General features: G+C 45.0%; 3 protein-coding genes across 8 annotated transcripts in view; 2 read left to right on the top strand and 1 right to left on the bottom strand.

Moving 5' to 3' along the window:
* NAA15 (N-alpha-acetyltransferase 15, NatA auxiliary subunit) overlaps window positions 1–7107 on the bottom strand; it is a 39521-nt gene extending 32414 nt beyond the window's left edge. Inside the window, exon 1 of one of the 2 annotated variants that reach the window (XM_051619902.1) lies at window positions 6878–7107. In XM_051619902.1, the coding sequence (XP_051475862.1) occupies window positions 6878–6931 (54 nt within the window). In that variant the 5' untranslated portion in view covers window positions 6932–7107. The remainder of the gene's footprint in view (window positions 1–6877) is intronic. The other variant, XM_051619903.1, reaches the window with a different exon arrangement.
* A 242-nt stretch (window positions 7108–7349) lies between these two features.
* On the top strand, window positions 7350–9977 carry NDUFC1 (NADH:ubiquinone oxidoreductase subunit C1). The gene is made up of 4 exons (XM_051619512.1): window positions 7350–7657; window positions 8305–8408; window positions 9012–9094; window positions 9835–9977. Coding segments are annotated over exons 1-4 (252 nt in total). The 5' UTR covers window positions 7350–7593; the 3' UTR covers window positions 9836–9977.
* Window positions 9978–11909: 1932 nt separating this feature from the next.
* The window catches only part of MGARP (mitochondria localized glutamic acid rich protein), a 32565-nt gene continuing 25577 nt past the window's right edge, over window positions 11910–18897 (top strand). For all 5 annotated transcript variants that reach the window (XR_007889439.1, XR_007889438.1, XM_051619049.1 and 2 more), the window contains exons 1-3: window positions 11910–12098; window positions 13685–13788; window positions 15001–15100. Coding sequence is in view for 3 of the 5 variants with exons in the window: in XM_051619049.1 (XP_051475009.1) it covers window positions 12014–12098; window positions 13685–13788; window positions 15001–15100 (289 nt within the window). In the remaining 2 variants the exon portion in view is untranslated. The remainder of the gene's footprint in view (window positions 12099–13684; window positions 13789–15000; window positions 15101–18897) is intronic.

The raw sequence follows: 18897 nt of genomic DNA, 5'->3' as shown, positions 1-18897 counted from the left end.
TCTCTCTACAGCTAGACTAGATCAGGTCAAGTCACTAAGGTGCACTAATTCTAGCTAAATGTAGTAAAGAAGATTCTGAAAGCTGAAAGCATTAGGAGCAACTACTCACCATGAATTAGTGGGTCTTTTGAGCACTAACCATATCAAACAGCTCAACAACTCTTGGCAGAAGCTTCCATCATACTGAATCAGTTTCATGACAAATACAAGACGTGCAAACTCGAGGACTGAAAGAAGAACCTTACAGATATATTAATGCTGAAAAACTCTGCAGCAAACTTGCATAATTTTTTTATGTCAAATCAAAACCAGCCATCCTCTTCCATTGCTCTGCAGGGCTCATGAACAGAAGAACTGTTTTATGTAAGAAACTGCTTTAGCAATTGCCTAACTTAAGGGACTAAGAAATCTTCCTGCTGCACAGCTTGCCTTACTTTTTGGTAGCAATCAGTATCTTCGTAACTAGCACTGCTTGGTAGAATAAAACCAGAGGAACAGAAGAGCAGGTTCAAAGTGAAATTAATTAGGAGGAAAACATATATGTGTGTCTTTCCATTTAACACTGAAGCAGAAAAAAAGTCTTTATATGCTTTTGAATTGGCCTAATTCTTGTATTTGATAAATTCCAGATAGAAACAACTGCTGACAAACAATAACAGCCCTTCTAAGCACAAAAATAGAAATCCTTACTCACTGAAGCAAGACTCTTGCTGAAAAATCCATTATTGAGCATCAGTTCTGTTGGCCACTACTTGCCTACTTTAATCTCACCTTTTGGGAGCAATTACCATGGATTTGGCCATGTCAACTAAGATCAGCTGACTTCTGTCCATTACCCTGGAACCCCTATGTTCCAGCTGCATCTCCAAATTAAGCATGAAACTGACTGCACCTCATAGAAGATCTGATACGCATAGTTTTTAATGACCATCTGAAACAACTAAGTATAATCAAATAGAATTCAAAGAAGTGGCATGAAAAGGGCTAAAAGAGTCCACACAATAGGTTTTTCTGGACTAACATGACATTTCAACTCAGCTGTATCTTGCAACAGAGACCAAGACAGGGGGTGAGGCTAGGGATGTTTTCAACTCATGTATTATCTCCAGAGTACTCTTCACCCTTAGCTCTGAGGTATATGAGATGTTGCCTTGTAGCAGTGGGCCATTGCAAAATAGTTCTTCAACGTTACAAGGGTTGCTAACTTGATTATGCTGTATCATAGAAGCCAAAAGAAATCCTTGTAACAAGTCTCGCTGACCTCAGATGTAAGGATGGGAATGAGCAATTGTTCATTTTCTCTAAATCCCTATCAGCAAAATCAGAAAATATTAACTCCTTATCACCACTCCTGTTGCACTGTCACAGTGCTGCTGTGGACAAGAGATTTAAACTTGAAATGCCCAGAAAGCAAAAATCAGCAAAAACTCACTAAGAAAGCCTTTCAAAAACAGGAATAAACAAAACTTGGTCAAATTCTAACCAAAATAAAGGGTAGTACCATATAAGCTGCTTTAAGTCAATTGCTCCAAGTAAGATCAGTTTCAGATAATTACAAAAATCACTTTGGGTTCACCTAAGAGTGTCTGTAACCGTAACAACATAAGACTGGCTGTGATCTAACAACTGTGAAAAAAACGGGATGCGTTTCTATTAATAAAATATTTTCGTTTCATAACTGAAACAGGTAAGAAATAAAATTATGCTGCTTCTCAATAAATTTACAGCAGGGAAGCCTGTTTCTACAATTTCTGACAACCTCACTGAAACAAATAGCTTAACTTGGTGAGCAGGCTTTAGTAACACCAGTATTGCTCATGTGATTCCTTACTGGTACCCTAGAGTTTCAAGCAGGAATTAATTTCTTTAGCAAGTTCAAGAAATATTTCTGAGAAATAAGAACAGTGACTCTGTTCAAAGGAGCAGGTCTGTTCTTTATTTAGATTTCAATGTTTCAACCGAGACATAGCACTTCCCCTACTTCTGGCAAAGCCAAGCAGTGTATTCTTTTTGGCAAAGGAAAAACAAGGGATGGACATCTCAACAGCCAAGATACTGGAAAAGCCTTGTTAGCAATTCCACGTTTCAGATGAGATAGTATCTGGTGACACTCCAGTGGTGAACATGCTTGATTACTGTATCATCATGCAAATACAACGATTGCATAAAAAATGCAGTAACTTATTTGGTTATTGATAAAAGAGAAATTCTGGAAATTAGTCCTTAATCATGGATCAAGATCACTTAAAAGGAAATTTCCAAGTCTGCCCCCTCAGCAACCTTAAAGTCAGCACTTGTACTTATATGAGACAGAACTGGTGCTGGTGGAAGTATTAGTGAAGGAGAAGCACAGGTCTGTCTAGTTTTAAAGTGGAGGGACAGGGAGCAGATTCCAGAATGAAGAAACAGGAAGATGGCCCGGCAGGAGGGACTCGGCATATTTACAGCAAAGCCATTGAAGAGTTGCTGTTCATCAGGCTTTTTTATCATTAGGAAGTTGCTATATATTTTAGTAGAACATTTGTCAAATCCAGCATGGAAAGGAAGAACACCAGCTCAAAGATAAATAGCCTCAAGCACTGAAGCGCTATTGTAGAAATAAGCAACCAAGGGTGAAATTCAACCCCTGCCTTCTTCCAGCAGACACCTCGGTTATTGTAATGCCCCACTGAAGGACGCAGGTTCTGGCCATGTCTAATCAAGCCTGGCTAGCATGCAAGGAAACTGATACACAGATGAAAGATGTATGGCTCTCCAGACATCATGAAGACCGTAGATAATCACCAGTCCTGAACAAACTGAGGAACTCTAATCTGCATACAATGCAATATGCACAAGCCAAGACCAGCATGGCATCTTGCTTCTTCAGTGTGCTACTTTTCTACGGTATGTACTACAGTTGTAATCAGTATAATTATCTAAACACAGCCTGAACAATTTAGTTCCTTGCATCATAAAATATGTTTCACTTTTTAAATACTAGGACTTTATTCTCCCTGCTCAAACTGTATTCAACTAGAGACTAGGGCCACTAGCCACGGTGAGAAGTATTTGCACTAGAACTCTGTCAGAATACCATGACTCCAAGAACTTTATCCTCTGCTGCTTACAGGAACTGAAAATCTCTTCCACATAATATATAGCACCTCTAATAGCTTTGTATTTAGTATTTCTTCAATGCTTTTTCAATATATTCAGCACAAAAGTTAGATTAATATTGTCTTTGGGATTTGTGAAATAAAACTGAACATATCTGATGAATCCCAGCTGACCAGATACAGTGGCTGAATTATTTGGCAAAATGCCAGGAATGTTCATCAGTTGTATTCAATTTAAAAAAATAATTTAAAAAATCAGTCAGTCCTACTTCCTACAACTATTAGTTTTATACTTGCTAGTAAGGGGGGGGGGGGGGGGGGGGGCGGAAATGAGTAAACTGCTTTTTCCATTACTTCATAGTGCATCCAGCCTTCTGGGTACCAAAAAGTCAACTTCATTCCTTTGATTCCTGCATTTGCTATTCTACCCTTTCCTATGCCTCCACCTAAATTCTTCTTGAGTAATCTCTGGGCTGCTCAGAGATTGTGTGTCCAAAAGACTGATACAGACTCAATTTAAGTTTAAATGTTCAAGTGGCTCAAAAACAAAAATAAAAATGTAGAGATCTGCTTTTCTTCAAAATTTCACAGAACGTTTGAGCAAAAGAACAGGAATGTCTACATTCAGGCTTAAGCGCAAATAGTTCAAGGTGTAAGAACAATATGAGTCAGAAACTTTCTTTTTAATGGAAGTGCAAGTTTAAGCATAACAATGATTGATAATCCTGCGGGTGTTGCTTTTATTCAAACTAATCATGCAGATTTCTCTCCCTTTGTACTACAGGAACACTAAACTGTAAAATGCCTTTCAAATGGAAAAATGTTTCTGTTAGAACCTCCACATACCTGTAAAGTGACTACAAGAGGTTAGTCTAGTTAGTATGTCGCAACACGCAAAGGCAAAGTGCACATGCTCCTGAAACCAGAATTTGTCAGCTAAGTGGAAATGCTAGTTTGCAAGCAAATCCTTATGTAAAAGAAATGTACTGATAATCTAAGACACTTACTACAAGATAAAAAAAAAAAAAAAACTCTAAAAGGTAATTATTGCCTTTTTCTATGGAAAGCTGGGCAGCTTGGTGTAGTTTCTGCAAGACCTTAACATCTAGCGATTTATTACAGGCATAATTCTTTAAAGTTGCCAAGACATGGGGCCTCAGGAACTCAAAACTCACACAAAATCCATTTTCGTCTTATGATTCACTTACAAAAATGCAAGGTTGTTGCTTACTTAACTCCTGTGTTTACTACCTTGATGAAAAGCAGAACATGAATGATCTTGTGTTTCTCTCAACAGTCTGTGTACCAGTAATTATCTATTGGAGGGGCAATGCATCCTTTTGATACCACTCAGGCTGGTTCCCAAAGCATCTGCTGAAAAAGGTCTCATCCAGGCATGCTCAACTCCGTGGTCTGCGTGGGCCAGCAGACAGCAGGTGCAGACCCAGGGCCAGACTGAGGCAACCTTATTAGCTGGCCAGAGGAACACAGAGGTCCCATCAGGGAGCCAGCTGCCCAGGCAGATCCAGGCTCTTCTTGCTACTGTTCAGCCACCTGTGGGCCAAAGAGGCACCAGAGGATACGGCATATTAAAGGGTTACAGACTCCTGAAAAGAAGGCGTAGAACCAAGCAGAGGCTGCAGGAAGAGAACTGGAGTGAAGGCACAGGAGTAGGGAAGTAATGTTTCTTTGGACTTGCACTTGATAAATAGGATTCCCTAAAAGATGTCTCACTGATTCAAGTAAAACACGTTATCCAAAATTCACAAAGTAGGGTTATTATTCATAAATCGGAATACAAGTAACTCACTAACCAAACTTTCAGTCTGATGAAAACCAACTTCAAGCCTTCGTTATTCACCATGTGTTACACAGACAACTAATGACAGGGCAGTCTTAATACTAGGCTGCATGTCACAGGCTTATGTCTGCAAGATACAGGAAAGCATCAAAATGCCATACTAACTTTTAGCCTACCCAGCACCTGAAAAATTTCTATTTTTATTTTTAAAAATTCAGTTAAAAAAGGACAAAATCAAAATTCCTTCTGACTACGAAATCTGCTTAGACTGGAGCACACCTTCCTCTTTTCTAACCCGAAACAAATTGCAAAGCTTTATCCAACTCCCATGTGCTGAGCCAGCATTTTCCCCAAAGAAATTCACATTCCTTGTTCCCGCACTTCATACAAACTCAGACAGCCATGCACCAAGCCCAGAAAACACTGTAAGAGTCAGTTTTAAACAGGCTCCTTGACTCAGTCTGTCTTGTAACCACACAAGCTATCCTCAATGCAAAGGGAGATGAGTGAGTAAAAAGGCTACTACTTTCCCAGCTCATAGCATGTCATAAATTACACACTGAAAACAGGGCTGTACCATCTTAGAGGTTGTGGAGTCTCCTTCTCTGGAGATTTTCAAGACCTGTCTGGATGCCTTTCTGAGTGATCTGCCCTAGTTGAGTGTGGTTTTTTTGGTCCTGCTCCAGCAGGGGGACTGAACTCGATGATTGTCGGAGGTCCCTTCCAACCCCTAATATTCTGTGATCTCCCAAGCAGGACCAAATCTTTCAAAGTAGAAACAAGCTTTACAGTTTGTTGTATCTATTTTTCAAACTAACTGCAGCTGCATGCGTCATTACGTGATTCCTGTACCTAGGGATTTCTAGTTCTACAGATGTGTTTCGTTTTCACAAAATATTTTGAAAAATTATGTGACAACAGATGACACACATCTCCCCTAAGTGGAAGAAGTTTACAGAGCCGTAAGAATGCTGCTACTCCCAAAGCACTATAATACTCATCTCACTTCTGATCTCTGTCTGTATGGATACAAAATAGTAGTCGCAGCCTCTCTGAAAGAAGACTTAAGATTTTTTGAGAAAACCGACTTTTCTTAAGAGAAAAAAATATAGTGCTTGACCCAGAAGATACAATCTTCTAAATAAATCCACTTAAGTACCTCACTAAAATAACAATGTGATTTTCAATTCACCCCAGGTCTTTAGAAACACAAGGTTCCTGCAACAGCACAGCAAACCCAAAACAAGTCCCTTAAGATGCAACTGAGTTATGCACACTTCGGTGGTCTTTGGACTGCACGCTATCTTAACCTCATTCTAAAAACCAGGTTTACTGCCTGAATTCCACTGCAGGTTCTTTCCTCCACATCTCGGTTGACGCCCCGAAAAATCGACTGTCAAACTTTAACGAGAGTTCGCTGTAAGTAAAACTTCGGAAAGACTTCCAGACCTTCATCTTTCTCCACTTCCTCCTTTGAAAGCCATCTTCCTCACCGACCAGCAAATCTGGTCAGCGCCTACAGCAAAAATCTGAATTATTGAAGAAAAGAGCAAAGCGAGGGGGGCGGAAGGTTCAGCAGGGCGGCCGCGGACAGAGCCGATGAATGAGGCGGCAGCGGGGGTATTTCACGGCGCCGCCGGAGCGCCCGGGCGCGGCCCCCCCTGGGCCCGGGGCAGCCCCCGCCAAGCCCCGCGGCGCGGCCCGGCAGCGGGCACCGGCCCGGGCGCGGAGCAGCGGCTGCCGCCGGGCTGCTCCAGCCCTCCGCGGCGCGGTGACAGCCGCCCCCGGCCCGGCCCGCCCGGCGGGAAGGAGCCGGCGGCCCAGGCGCCCCGCGGGCCGAGGCGGCGCGGGGCGGCGCTCCCGCCGGTGCGGGAACAGGCCAGGGCCGGGGCCGCCCCGCGTCCCCGTTCCCGTCCCCGTCCCCGTCCCCACCCCGCGGGCCGCCGCGGCCCGGCCCGGCCTCCCGCCCGCCACTCACCAGGATGCGCTTGAAGAGCGCGTTCTCCTTGGGCGGCAGGCTCACCGACGGCATCCTCCCCGCCGCTCCCGCCGCTGGCTCCGGTGCCGCCGAAGGGCTCCGGGGAGGGGGCAGGTGGGCGGGCGGGCCGCGTCCCGTCCTCGCTGCTCGGTCGCCGCTGCCAGGAGCCTCCCCACCGGCGCCTGGCTGCCTCTACCCCCGCCGCCGCCGCCGCCTCCCCGCCCCCACCCGCCAGCCTCCTTCAAACCGCCGCGGGCCCGACCCCTCCGGGCCGCCGTCTCCGCGCCGGGCCGCCCCGCGCCGCGCGAGCCCCGGGCGGCGGCTCACGTGGTAACTGAGCAGGCCGGAGAGGCGCCGCCAAAATGGCCCCCGCCGCGGGCTTCCCCAGCCGGGTCACGGCGGCCCCTGCGCATGCGCCGCGACCCCAGCCCCGCCCGGCGGGCCGGGCCGGGCCGGGCCGGGCCGGGGCGGGGAGGGCGGGGCGGCCCGTCCCGCCGCCGGGTGCTTGTGCTTCGGGCTGCCGCCCGCGCAGCCCAGACACTGGTCACAGCCCCGAGGGCCGCAGCCCCTTCCTCCCGCGCCTCAGGAGCTGCGGGGCAACCAGTTCCAGGCGCGGAGAGGACCGGCCCCCCCGCGTCCCCGCAGCCTCCGCAGGCGCAGTGCGGGGCCGCCCTGCCCGCGGCCTCGTGCGGGGCGGGGCGGGGCGGAGCGGCAAGATGGCGGCAGCGGCGCTGAGGGCGGCGGGGCGGCTGCGGCTGGTGGCGGCAGCGCCGGGCCTGGGTGAGCCTCACCGAGCGGGGCCTGGCTCGCCGGGGAGCCCGGTGTGGCCGAAGCGAGCGGGGTCTGTCGTTCTCCGCCTCCGTGGCCTTGGGGGCTGCGGTGCTGCCCCGCGGCCTGCCCGCTGGCCCCGGCGTCGTCCTCTCGCTTCGTGCCTGGAATAAACGAGTTGCGGTGGCCGTGTGGTCCCCTGTATTTTAAGTTATTGTTTGCGTTAAGTGGGCGCCGCCTGCAGGGCGGGAGCGAGGCCCGCCGTTCTCCCCGCGCCGCGGTGCCGGCCTCCTGGGGAAGGCCGCGGCGGGAGGTGCCCTTGGCGGGGCTGGGGACGGGGCTTCCTGCAGGGAACCGGGGACCGCGGCGCAGGCAGGAGCGGCGGGCGGGTTTGGTGTTCTGGGCAGGGGAAGGGAAAAAGGCAGCGCGGGGCCTCATCCCCTCTCTCCTTTCCCTGGCGTCGGGCAGTGTGTGCTGCACTGGAGCTACAATGGGCGAGATAAAGCAGCGCGATGGGGACAACTGGCTTCGTTTGGGGGTTTTATTGCTGTGCTTGTTTTGTTGGTTGTTTGTTTCCCCTGATTGTATGAGTGTTGGTAATAGATTTGGTAGTTAAACCTGAGAAACGTTAAAGGATTTGTCATCTTCTGCCTCTTTAGCTTTTACTCGTTCTGCGTTTGTTGCAAAGAGACGTAATTATGACCAACCAAACTGGTTTGGAGTTGCCTTGGCTTTCGGCACCAGTGCTGCTTTGTGGGCTCTTGTAAGTTTTTTCATTTGCTTTTTGTTGAACATAACTGTTTCTAAGCCATGGTGGTCTGAAGGCAGTGACTGACACCTGCCTAGCTGATTCGGTTAATGGGTGGTCATAGCAGGTGTCAAGACCAAAATGTATGTTGATTACCTACATTTTTGCAAACCTACATTACATTTTTCTTTATAAAAATCAATAACTGAAGCTTCTCTGTTGCAAACTTAAAACATACATCAGAATAATTGGTTCTTCAAGCCTGATAGTTTATGGCTTTAACGTTATTTTCCCCAATGGTTCCCATGATGACAGTGCTTTTCAGAGTGGGGTTGATTTCCTTTGGGCTTTTCCCTTTTTTCTGGGGGTGGTGGTGGTGGATTGGTTGACAGTAGGAACCTTCCCCCTCAATCCGCCAGCAGAAAATGTTTAACAAATGTGTGGAAAAAAAATACCTCACTGGACAATTGATAATTTCCATTTAATTGACTCTGTTGTCTTAGTAATGGATTGGTTTGCATTCCAATAATAGGGATTTTATGTTTCATAGAAAGACTTTTGTTCTCTGGTTCCAGCTGTGCAAAGTATAGCTGTTTCTCATATGCTGCTGTTTTATAGCTTTTCAAGCAGCATAATGATGATGTAATGGAGTATGAAAGAAGAAAAGCAGAGAGACAACATAAGTGTACAAGCTGTTCATAGTAAGTATGTACATATGGATGCTTCTGACTTAGCTGAACACAAATTCTGGAGATCTTTCACTGTGGTTAGCAACGAAAAAATTGGACTTTTCTTCTTTCCTTATTATTTTCCTTAATACTTTGCATCTTGGCTTTGGCTACTCTTCTAGCTCATTTCCAGTTTTTAAGTGATAAGGTGACTGATCTGTATTTTCATATATTCATTTGTGTGCTTATTCACTGCCAGCTTTCTGTCTTGGACATGCAAGCTTTGGAAAATAACACCTCTCTTACAGTGTCTATAATAAATGTAGGTTGCAAAGAGAATACCTGACACGTGTTTCAGTGGCAGGCAGATCAAGGTCACTAAAAATAGCTTATCTTTGCCTTTTTTTTTTTTTTTTAAATGTTTCCCACTGTAGATCTGTTTTCTCAGTTTCACTTGTATAATGCACATAGGAGTGATACAAAGTCGGTGCCTGTAGGCTTGCATTACAGTGCAAATGATGTGTGGCTGTTCTTTTCAGTGTGAAAAACACAGTTATGTTTCTGCCAGCTCAAGATTCTACTGGGGACTATGGCCTCTGATCAGTTCATGTGCCACATGAAAGAGTTGCTTATACTATGTATGGGAAAACTTGTAATGCTGTGGTTATTTTTGCCATAAATATTTCTTTTGAGCTAAAAGTACAGTATGTTGTGAAATGTTTTTAACCATTGTATCTCTCTTGTGGCTAATTTTTTTTTCTCTCCTTTCTTAGGTTGACCGTAAGCTCAGTAAGTTGTAAGATGATCATCAGTTTTCCTACAAAGAAATGAGCACAGCAGAAGTACAAATACCTAAATAATTATATATTTGTACATTTCATGTGCAGAATTATTAAATGTAAAAGTCTGTGAAAAACTTTTCTTGCTGCTTATATTTCATTCTGCTGGTCTGGAAACTTTTATGTGGCATTTCTTTAGTTTGTCAGTGTTGTTTTCAAAACTCCGTTTGTTTTTCTGAAATGTACAAAATAAAATTACACATTAGTTCAGAGGAAGTTCAGCAGATATTCCAGAAGTTAAGTGTATTCTTCCCCTGCCATCCTTTTCATTGCTAAATTTCTAAAATTGGTGATAAGTAAATATGAGAATGGGATTTATGAGAAACCTAATAAAACTAATGGTACAAATGCCAAAATGTGCATTTGTTACTTCACACATCAAAGTTTTCAGCTTGGTCCTGACCGGGTAGACTTTCAAAGCATGACCTAGTGACTTATGGAAACTGTAATTAAAGTTACACATCTGTCTGCAAGCTTGATCTAGTTCTTTGAGTGCTGTTGGTCTTCAGTCCTATGTGGTCTGGATTGGTGTTTTAATTTTTTTTTTTCCCCTTAGAGCAGAAATGAAGCTTTGTCAGAGACAACAAAAATCAGAGGTGGCAGACTTTTAAATTCCATGTGGGTCTTTATTATTTTTCCTTGCCAGTAAGCAGGCTTTGTATTTGCTGCTGCATACAAAGTTGAAATATATTCTGTGTTTTCGGAAAGTGAGGACAAAAGCTCAGGTCTTGAATCTTGGAGACTGTTTAGCTGACCTGCAGCTCATTTGTCTGCCCCTTCCTTGGTGGCTGTTATGGAGGTTTTTCTGGGCAGAGCTGCTGTTCTGTCTTTAAGCTCTCTGAGGTTGGTCGTAGAGGGAGCCATACCCTGCTATACCCCAAGGATCTCTTTATTTTAAGTGTGGTAGTTGGCAGCTGAGGGGATAGTGCCAGTTCTGTTCTGTTCAGGGCAGGGGGTGGGGAGAAGTGTGTGCTGTGCCTTTCCCAGAGCTCCTGCCTGTGTCCTAGAGGAGAGGCTGGCCTTCCCTGTGTATTTTTGGAATTGCTTGACATGCCCACAGCCTCAGGGGTGACACTGCCAATTCCATGTCAGTCTGTAACGCCAGCACTGCGTTCTCAGCACTTGCGCCTTCACCTATTCATGCGTCAAGGTCAGCCAAGGACAAAGGATAGAAAAATGGGATAATGGCAGTTGGCAGAATAGGGCATTAAATAATCATCCAGGAAACATCAAAGATGTTTTTTGAAAAGGGACAAGTAGCGGGGCAGCTGCCCAATGCTGGGGGGAGGGACGGCTGCACAGCCCTGGCCCTGAGACACGCCCGCGGCTTTAGCAGCTGACCTGGTCCCGCAGCACTGTTTGCTTCCTGGGCCCTGCTGCTGCCACCACCGGCCTCCTTGTCCTGGCGTTCAACCCCAGTGCCCTTTGCTTTGGGTTCAGCTGATTTCTCCAGATCTCTCTTCAGTTGTTGGCAAAGGATCACTCTTAGGAAAACTATCATTTTGGTAACACGGTGGTATGTTCTTCACTGTCTTTCCCCTCTCAACCCCCCCAGGATGCGATTCGGTGCAACCTGCCCCAGGTTCCCAGGGCCTGCCCTGCAGCCTCGGTGCTGATGTGTTAATGGGGGAGCAAGATAGTGGTTTTGTACGTATATACTGCACTAATTGATTTGTAACCATTACTGTTTCATTAAAGCTGTGTAGTTTAGCTTCAAGGCCATAAATCCCTCTCCCGCATTCTCTTTCCTCTCCCTCTCTGAGAAGGGAGAGGGATTAACAGAGACCATCTGTCCTCCGCTGAATCGCCGGCCCAGCCGCCTCACACCTTGGCACCAGCTCACGCTTCAGCGGCGGTACCTGCCATGGCTGCCTGCGGTGCGGGACGGCCCCTCCCGCCGCCGCCGCCGCGCAGCCCCCGCGGTGCGGGACGGCCCCTCCCGCCGCGCAGCCCCCGCGGCGCGCCCAGGTGCGGCGGCACGTGGCTGGGGACGGGGCTGTCTCGGGCCCCGCCCACCCGCGTGGCCCCGCCCCGCCGCGCAGGGGGTCGGTGTCCGCCGGTGCCGCCTCGAGCTGTCCCGCAGCCCGCCGTGCCCGCTCCGCTCCCCGCCGCCATGTACCTCTGCAGGGCCGCCTCGCAGGCGCTGGCCTCTCGCCTGAGCAGGGCTCCCTCCGCTGCGAGCCGCCTGAAGCAGCGCGGTACGCGGGGGCCGCCGCGGAGCTGGGCCCGGGGGGGTCGGGTAGAGGTGACCGGGGCGGCGGGAGGGGCTGCCGGGGCCGGGCGATGAGCGGGGGGCGGCGGCGCGGGGAGCGCGGGGCGGCAGGTGCGGGGCGCGCGGCGCGGCCGTTGGCGCGGTCCGTTGGAGCGCGGGGCGGGAGCGGGGCTCGGCGTCCTGCTCCGGGAAGCCCCCGCCGCGTCCCGGGGGAGCGGCCCCTCGGGGCGGAATGGTGGGCGGCTGGTCCGAGGGAGAAGCAGCGGCGCTGGCACCGCGCCCCCCTTTCCCGGCCCTCGGTGGGAGCGGGCTGGGTGGCGGGCAGGTGTAACCCCCCGGCCGCCGCTGTCTCTGCTTCCACTGAAATACAAAGGGGTGAATAAAGCTGAGGTGGGTGGTCAAAGCAGCGGTTTCTTCAGTGGCCTGTGGGCAGCGGGCGGGTAGCGTGATGAGCCTGGCGTGTTGCAGCCATGGCTTGTGTCGCATCAGGAGTTGTGTAACCGGCGGCCGGGGAATCTCCTGGCCGGGCTGGATGATTGCAGCTCTCGGAGCACTCCTGCCTGCCCTGCGCGGCCTAGGAGAAGCAGGTGCTCATAAGAAACTACTACAGAATGTATATAAATTTAAGGAGATCTGTTTGGATGCCTGACGATTGAAGAGGAATCTGAAAAATGTGTCACGAGACAGATGATGCTAAACATAATCTGGCACGCCATGGCAGCATTTGGGGTTGAGACTGTTTGCAGCTACCGATTGCCAACGTTCAGAGCCATGTTATGTTTAAGAAGTGCCCTTTCAATGAGGCATTCTCGTCTGTGCTGCTCATCTGGGATGAAGCCACAAAAGTCAGCTGAAAGCTTTGTCGATAAGCACAATTGTGTCTGTTTTCCGTGGGTCTTTTTTTGGGATGTACAGAAGAACTGAAGGCTACAGCAAGCATCAAAAGTACAGAAAGGATGAGCAAAAATAAATGGCTAACCCTGCTGTTATGGTGAATATGTACTCAATCAGGGATAAAATTGTGTAATCCTGCCTGTCTGCCTTGTTGGGCAGTACTTGAGGTTATGGGCATGTATCTAAACGTCAGCAGTTTGAGAATGAAAGAATGTGAATCCAAAGGAGAAAACTGTTTCTCAAAGTGCTCTGCTATTAAACTGAAGAGAATTTGTTACCTCTGCTGATCGATCGTGACTGCAGCAAAACTTAATAAGGACAGATTAATTCTTTTATATACCTTAGGCAGGAACGTTTTTGTGTTCCTTTTTTTTTTTTTTCTCCCCCACATTCCTTAGGTAGTTCCTTTTCCTATATAGGCTGCATCCAGTACTCGGAAGCTGATAGCCAGACCATGTAGTTAAAAAAAATCTTCAGAACCTGAGCTCAGCCATGTTCCTTGCTTAGGCACCACGCCCTGTGTTACTCAGTGGTACTAAGCATTCTTAAGCTGTACCTCTCTGTTTTGTTACAGCTTTTTAAGTTGTCCGTTTCCATACAAAGCTCAGATTCCATCATTCTGTTTTGTGATCATATTTTAGCAGCATTTTACATCAATCTTAATAATGGTTTTTGTAGCACCTCTTCGCCAGATGTCATCGGGGAGTGTTCCTGGCTCTTCTGGAGAGAACATGATTTACTATCTCCTTGCTGGTGTTGCTGCTTTTGGTGGTTTATTCTATGTAAGTGTTTGGGAATGGAGCTGTTTGTGCTTTCTGAGTTGGCATGGTATAAGATGTGTTCTGGGTTAAAGAATATGATCAAGACGCAAACCATCAATAGAATGTGGACGTTGTACCATATAATTAAATGCAGTCTAACTTTTAAAATAGTTCTAGAGACTAGTGCAACTGAATGCCTGTTGCTTGCCTATTTTACTGTTAACTGATATCTAGTGGTCTTGTCATTATTAGTCAAAACATATTTAAGACTGTAAAATCTACGTGTATAGAGATGGAGGAAGGCACCTGCCTCTAACCCCTTGCCTTTTCTTGTCAACCACAAACATTAATGATACATCAAAATGGACAAGACCTAGGTGAAGTAAGCTGTCTGAAGCCACAAGGGGAAGATTATGAACCTCAGTAAATGGGGCACAAAGAAAGATAAGAATATTAGTTATTTAGGAAGAGCATATGAAAGTTTCATAAGCATCTACTTCTGTCAAGCTTTTAGCTAATAATTCTCTTCCCTGCATCTAAATATATCAGCCTCTGTGCTTCACATTGCTAAAGCCTCCATTTCAGAGCTTCTTCCAACCTCCCCCTGGCCCCCCAAGATTTGAGATAGTGGCTAGCACATTCCAGAGAGGTATGTGTTTCTCTCTCCCACAGAGTAATCCTCTTGAATGGTGAGTAGCTTCTACTTGTTCAAAATATCAAACTTGTGTGATTGTGTATCTGGTGGAATAATAAGTACTCTTGCTGTCACCTTTTAAAAAGTTTTAAATAAAAAATATGATCTGACTGCCTGCTCTTTGGATGTGTTCAAGGCAAGGCTGGATGAGGCCTTATGCAGCCTGGTCTAGTGTGAGGTGTCCCTGCTCATAGCAGGGAGGTTGGAACCTGATGATCTTTAAGGTCCCTTCCAACCTTAACTATTCAGTGATTCTGTGACTGTAATTGTCTCCTCAAATACTGCGTTCAGCTCCTGAAACTCTGCAGCACATTGAAAGCTGCATGGTATATTGCATTTACTTTCTAACAATGGAGAAATATGAAATGTATATGTATATTAGTGTAGAAAAATATGTGGTTTTCTTTTTAATCTTGCTTAACCTCATTTTATATGCATTTTAAGATGAGCAGCAACATTTGCTTAAAAACACTTCTCTCCCTTTCCCCTGTTTGGTAACTTTGTAGGGATATAGCAGTTAAGGTATAATTTCTTTTCAGGCCTACAGAGAAGTCAGTTCATCCCGCAGCAAGTATATTGAACATATGAATATTCTTCATGAGAGAGCTGAGGGGCGGAAAGGCAAACGGTCAAGCAGGGGTGAGTTGAGCTCTTCTGTCTTGTTCCCCTGGTATATGAGGTTCTGGAATAGATTTCTAGATTGTCTAATCAGGCCTTAAACCTGTTCAACTCCTTGTCTGAGTTCTGAGAGTGAAAGTAAAGAGAAGGGTGATTTTGCCATGGCCTGTTAAAAAAGCTACTTCAGCACAGGTTTTGGGAATGGTCTTAATGTTTAGGCAGTGAATCAGGCCTGTGATCAACCTGCAGGAGTCTCTGGATGGAAGGAGTTGACATGTGAACCATTAATTGTATATTGAGTATTTGCATTTGATTTACTGGAAGCTTAATGAAACTTGACTAAACATGTAATGCTGTCAAAATCAGTTTTATGCTTTTGTTTGCTGGGGGAGGAGAGAATATTTTTTTTCTCAGCCAACAGTTTGGCTCCAGGCCACATGCTGTCAGGGAGCACAGTTCAATAGGAAAAAACCCCTATGTTTTTAAAAAAGTACTATAAGTTGGACCCACTTCCTGTCTCACAACTTTGATTTTGTCCTTTTTAATTTGGGATTAAATGAAAAGCAGACACCACCTAAATGTATGGCAAATCCTTACTTAGCTCATCAAGCTTAAATAATTAGACCATGTTAGTTCAAATACTCGTAATGGAATGTTGTCTCTGTCTACGTTAATTAGTGTTATGTGGCATTGATACGAAAGACAGAACTTTGGCAAGTATGGCGTTGCTAGGAAAAGCAATTGAAAAAATTACTTCTTATGGATCTTCATATTTTTAACTAGTTGTTATTTTAAAAAATAAGTCAATTAATGAAGGTATAGCACTTCCTGATCTTTTTCTGATGCTGACATCTAGAGAATTGATTTAATACTATTTGCATGCACACAAAGGGTAGATTTGAATAAAATACACTGAATTTAAGTTTTGTTTTCAGTGTGAGAACATGCTTTGAATTGTCTGCCTCTAAAAATGGTTTCTTGCGAAGTTGTCAGTCTTGAAGTTCCACAGTATGTCCCTTTGTTTTAGAACTTTTAAAATTGGACATTTTAAGATTTAAAATAGCAAAACCCCTTAATTTCCCTTCTCGTAAGTAGCTGGAAGCAATACATTTTTAAAATTTAATTATTTAAATGCTGAGAATTCAGCCACAATTTTAATGCAATCCTTCCTTGTCCTTAAATAATCTGACCAGGATGAAGTAGATATATTCTCTTAGTGAACTAGTAGTCTGCTGTTCAGGGAAGAAACAGGGTTACACTTGTTACATTCTGATTAACAGCGTCAGAAGAACATGGTAGAAGTGAAAACATGAAGCAAACCTCCCAGGGCACTCAAAATTATCAGCATATTCCCTCTTTTCTCTTAAGGTTCACTTCTGCAAGGTACTGAGTTTTAAGCCTGTCTATAAGAATGTTTTAGTGGGATACCCACAGAGTCAGTGGTGCTGTTGACCCACTGAAGGCTATACCTGTGTTGCCCAAGACTGGGGTAAGAGTACTCAATGCTCTGTAATTTACTTAATTCTGATATAGGGTACCCTCCAGACATCCCGTAATCTGATGCCTTGCACTCCTTAGTATTTCACTTAAATGTCACAACCAATGGCAGCTGATTACTGGCTCCTTTACTATTGGTAGTAAGAAGTCCAAAACATTTCTAAGGCCATACAGAGCTCAAATGTGTATCCTATATTATTTTCAATATTGGACTTCTGAATAAAGGCTCAACCTGGAGCATTGGACTCTCGAATAGCTAATTTCAATTCACAATACAATGCTAGTGTTGAATCAGCTCTTTTAAAAATCCTTCTTCATTCCCAACTGTATCTTCCCAAAAGAGGTTTCTGTTCTTACTTTTCCTACGGAATCCTCTGTGTGCTTTCTCAAATGAGTCAATGTCTCTCATCCTCCCCTTTTTTCCCCCCTGTTTCCTGCAATCATATTTTTGTGCTTATCTTGTCACAGAGTGTTACCATAGTATTGCTTTTCCCAGAAGTGCCACTGCAGCTTGTTTCTCCATGTATTCTATAGATTCACTTAGTCCTTGCCCTTTTTCATATAAAGCATTGCTGATAAGGGTAATTAAAAATTCTGTTCTCAAAGTAATCTAATATTTGTGGAGTCACAAACTCAAGCTTAAAATAAGATATAGAAAAGTGCTGGTAACAATATGAAGTGGTGTAAAGAAAAGTAGCATGTCAAACAGCATTCATGGCATATTTGCTACATGTCCTATGGTAAGATAAGAACTTTCTAGCTGGAAGAACTTAATATTAGGGAGCAGCTGATCAGAGAGAGACTCTCCCAATCTGAATGATTTTTCATGGCTTTTCATCCCAAGGAAAATTCTTCCTCTGTTTCCAAACCCAAAATGCCTGTTACGAAGAACCACATGTAGCAAAGAAGGCCATCAAAACAAGAGAAACAATCAAATACTAATCTAGGCTTTTTTCTTTGTTAGACAGTTGAAATTATATTTAAAGTAGTTTTAAGTAATGCTATCAGACATTTTAAAAGAGTCTTAATAGCAGATTTTCTGTAACTCTTCTCAAGTGACAGCACTGCCAAACATAGGGAGGAATTTGAAAAGGCCCCTGGCAGAAGCCTATATAGAAGTAGCAGTAGGAAATCTGGAACATCATTTGAACTGTAAAATGATGTTTGCCATGCAGAACATTCTACTGGCTTATTTAGCAAATACTGAGTTTTGTCTTCTGTGTGCATGCGTCTCCTTTAAACTTGTTCCCAATTTCCTTCTTTTTTATCAATGACTTTTCTTTTTAACTTGATGCAAGCTGATTCAATCTTCCTAATATATACTCTGCTTTTACACTTTCCAGACTAAAATACAAGGGAACTCTCTTATCAAGCCCGAGGAAGTTAAATACAAACAAAGGACAGTCGTTCACCATTGCGTACCTTGCAGCCTACCTTGGGATGACTTTATACCTTCTATTGTAAAACTCGATACTTGTGAGACTTTAAAAGAACTACCTATGTTTGCAAGGCCAAACCATATTGAGCTTATTACTGAATCTGCGTTGTAGAAGGCAGTCCTGAGATTGGGGAGCTGGCTGTTGTGAATGAATGCACACTCTATTTGACTGTCCAATAAAGTGTACTGAATGCTGAGCTTGCCTGTTTGTTCTTTGTGTAATTGATTTAGGTTTTTTGACATATAACATTCTCTTAAAGGGACATGATCAGGTTGCATAATACAAAGCTTTGATTTTTACGAGCAGTAACCAGACTTGTGTTTAAACCTGAACAGAGAAAGATAGGCTTGCACTAGCATAAGAAAACCAAGAATTAAAATTGATCCGTTTTGTTTTTAAACAGATATAAAATAATAAATTCTGACTATGTCTCTTTAAGCTTTTCCCTTTTTTTCCCTTTCCCCCCTCTGTGTTTTTTTTCCCTTTCCCCCCTCTGATTTTTTTTCACTTTTCTCCAGTTTCCCCTCCCTGTTATCCCCCCCTCTTTTCTCACCCTCCCTTTTCTCATCTCTTTTCTCACCTCCCTCCCCCCCCCCTTTTTTTTCCTTCTGTTCTCACTTAGTTACACTGTATTACAAACTTTATTTCCAATCCCTTTTTTTTTTTTTCAGAGTTGGTTCTAGTGGCAAATTTGCAATGAACACTTGGTGTATATTTATAGCACTTTCATTAACTTGATGTCAGTGCATGTTTGCATGGTGGTGATTGTGCATTTTTGTGCTGTTCGGTTTTGATGACTTGTCTCAGCTGAGTTTGGAGTAATGCATGATGAGGAAACACTCTGTTTTTCAGATTCTAAAGAGTCTGACCCACAGCAATGTA

The sequence above is a fragment of the Apus apus genome, chromosome 4 (assembly GCF_020740795.1).
Source record: "Apus apus isolate bApuApu2 chromosome 4, bApuApu2.pri.cur, whole genome shotgun sequence".
NCBI classification, from domain to species: domain Eukaryota; kingdom Metazoa; phylum Chordata; class Aves; order Apodiformes; family Apodidae; genus Apus; species Apus apus.
Note: the sequence above shows the minus strand (reverse complement) of the source record. Positions and strands in the feature narration are given on the sequence as shown.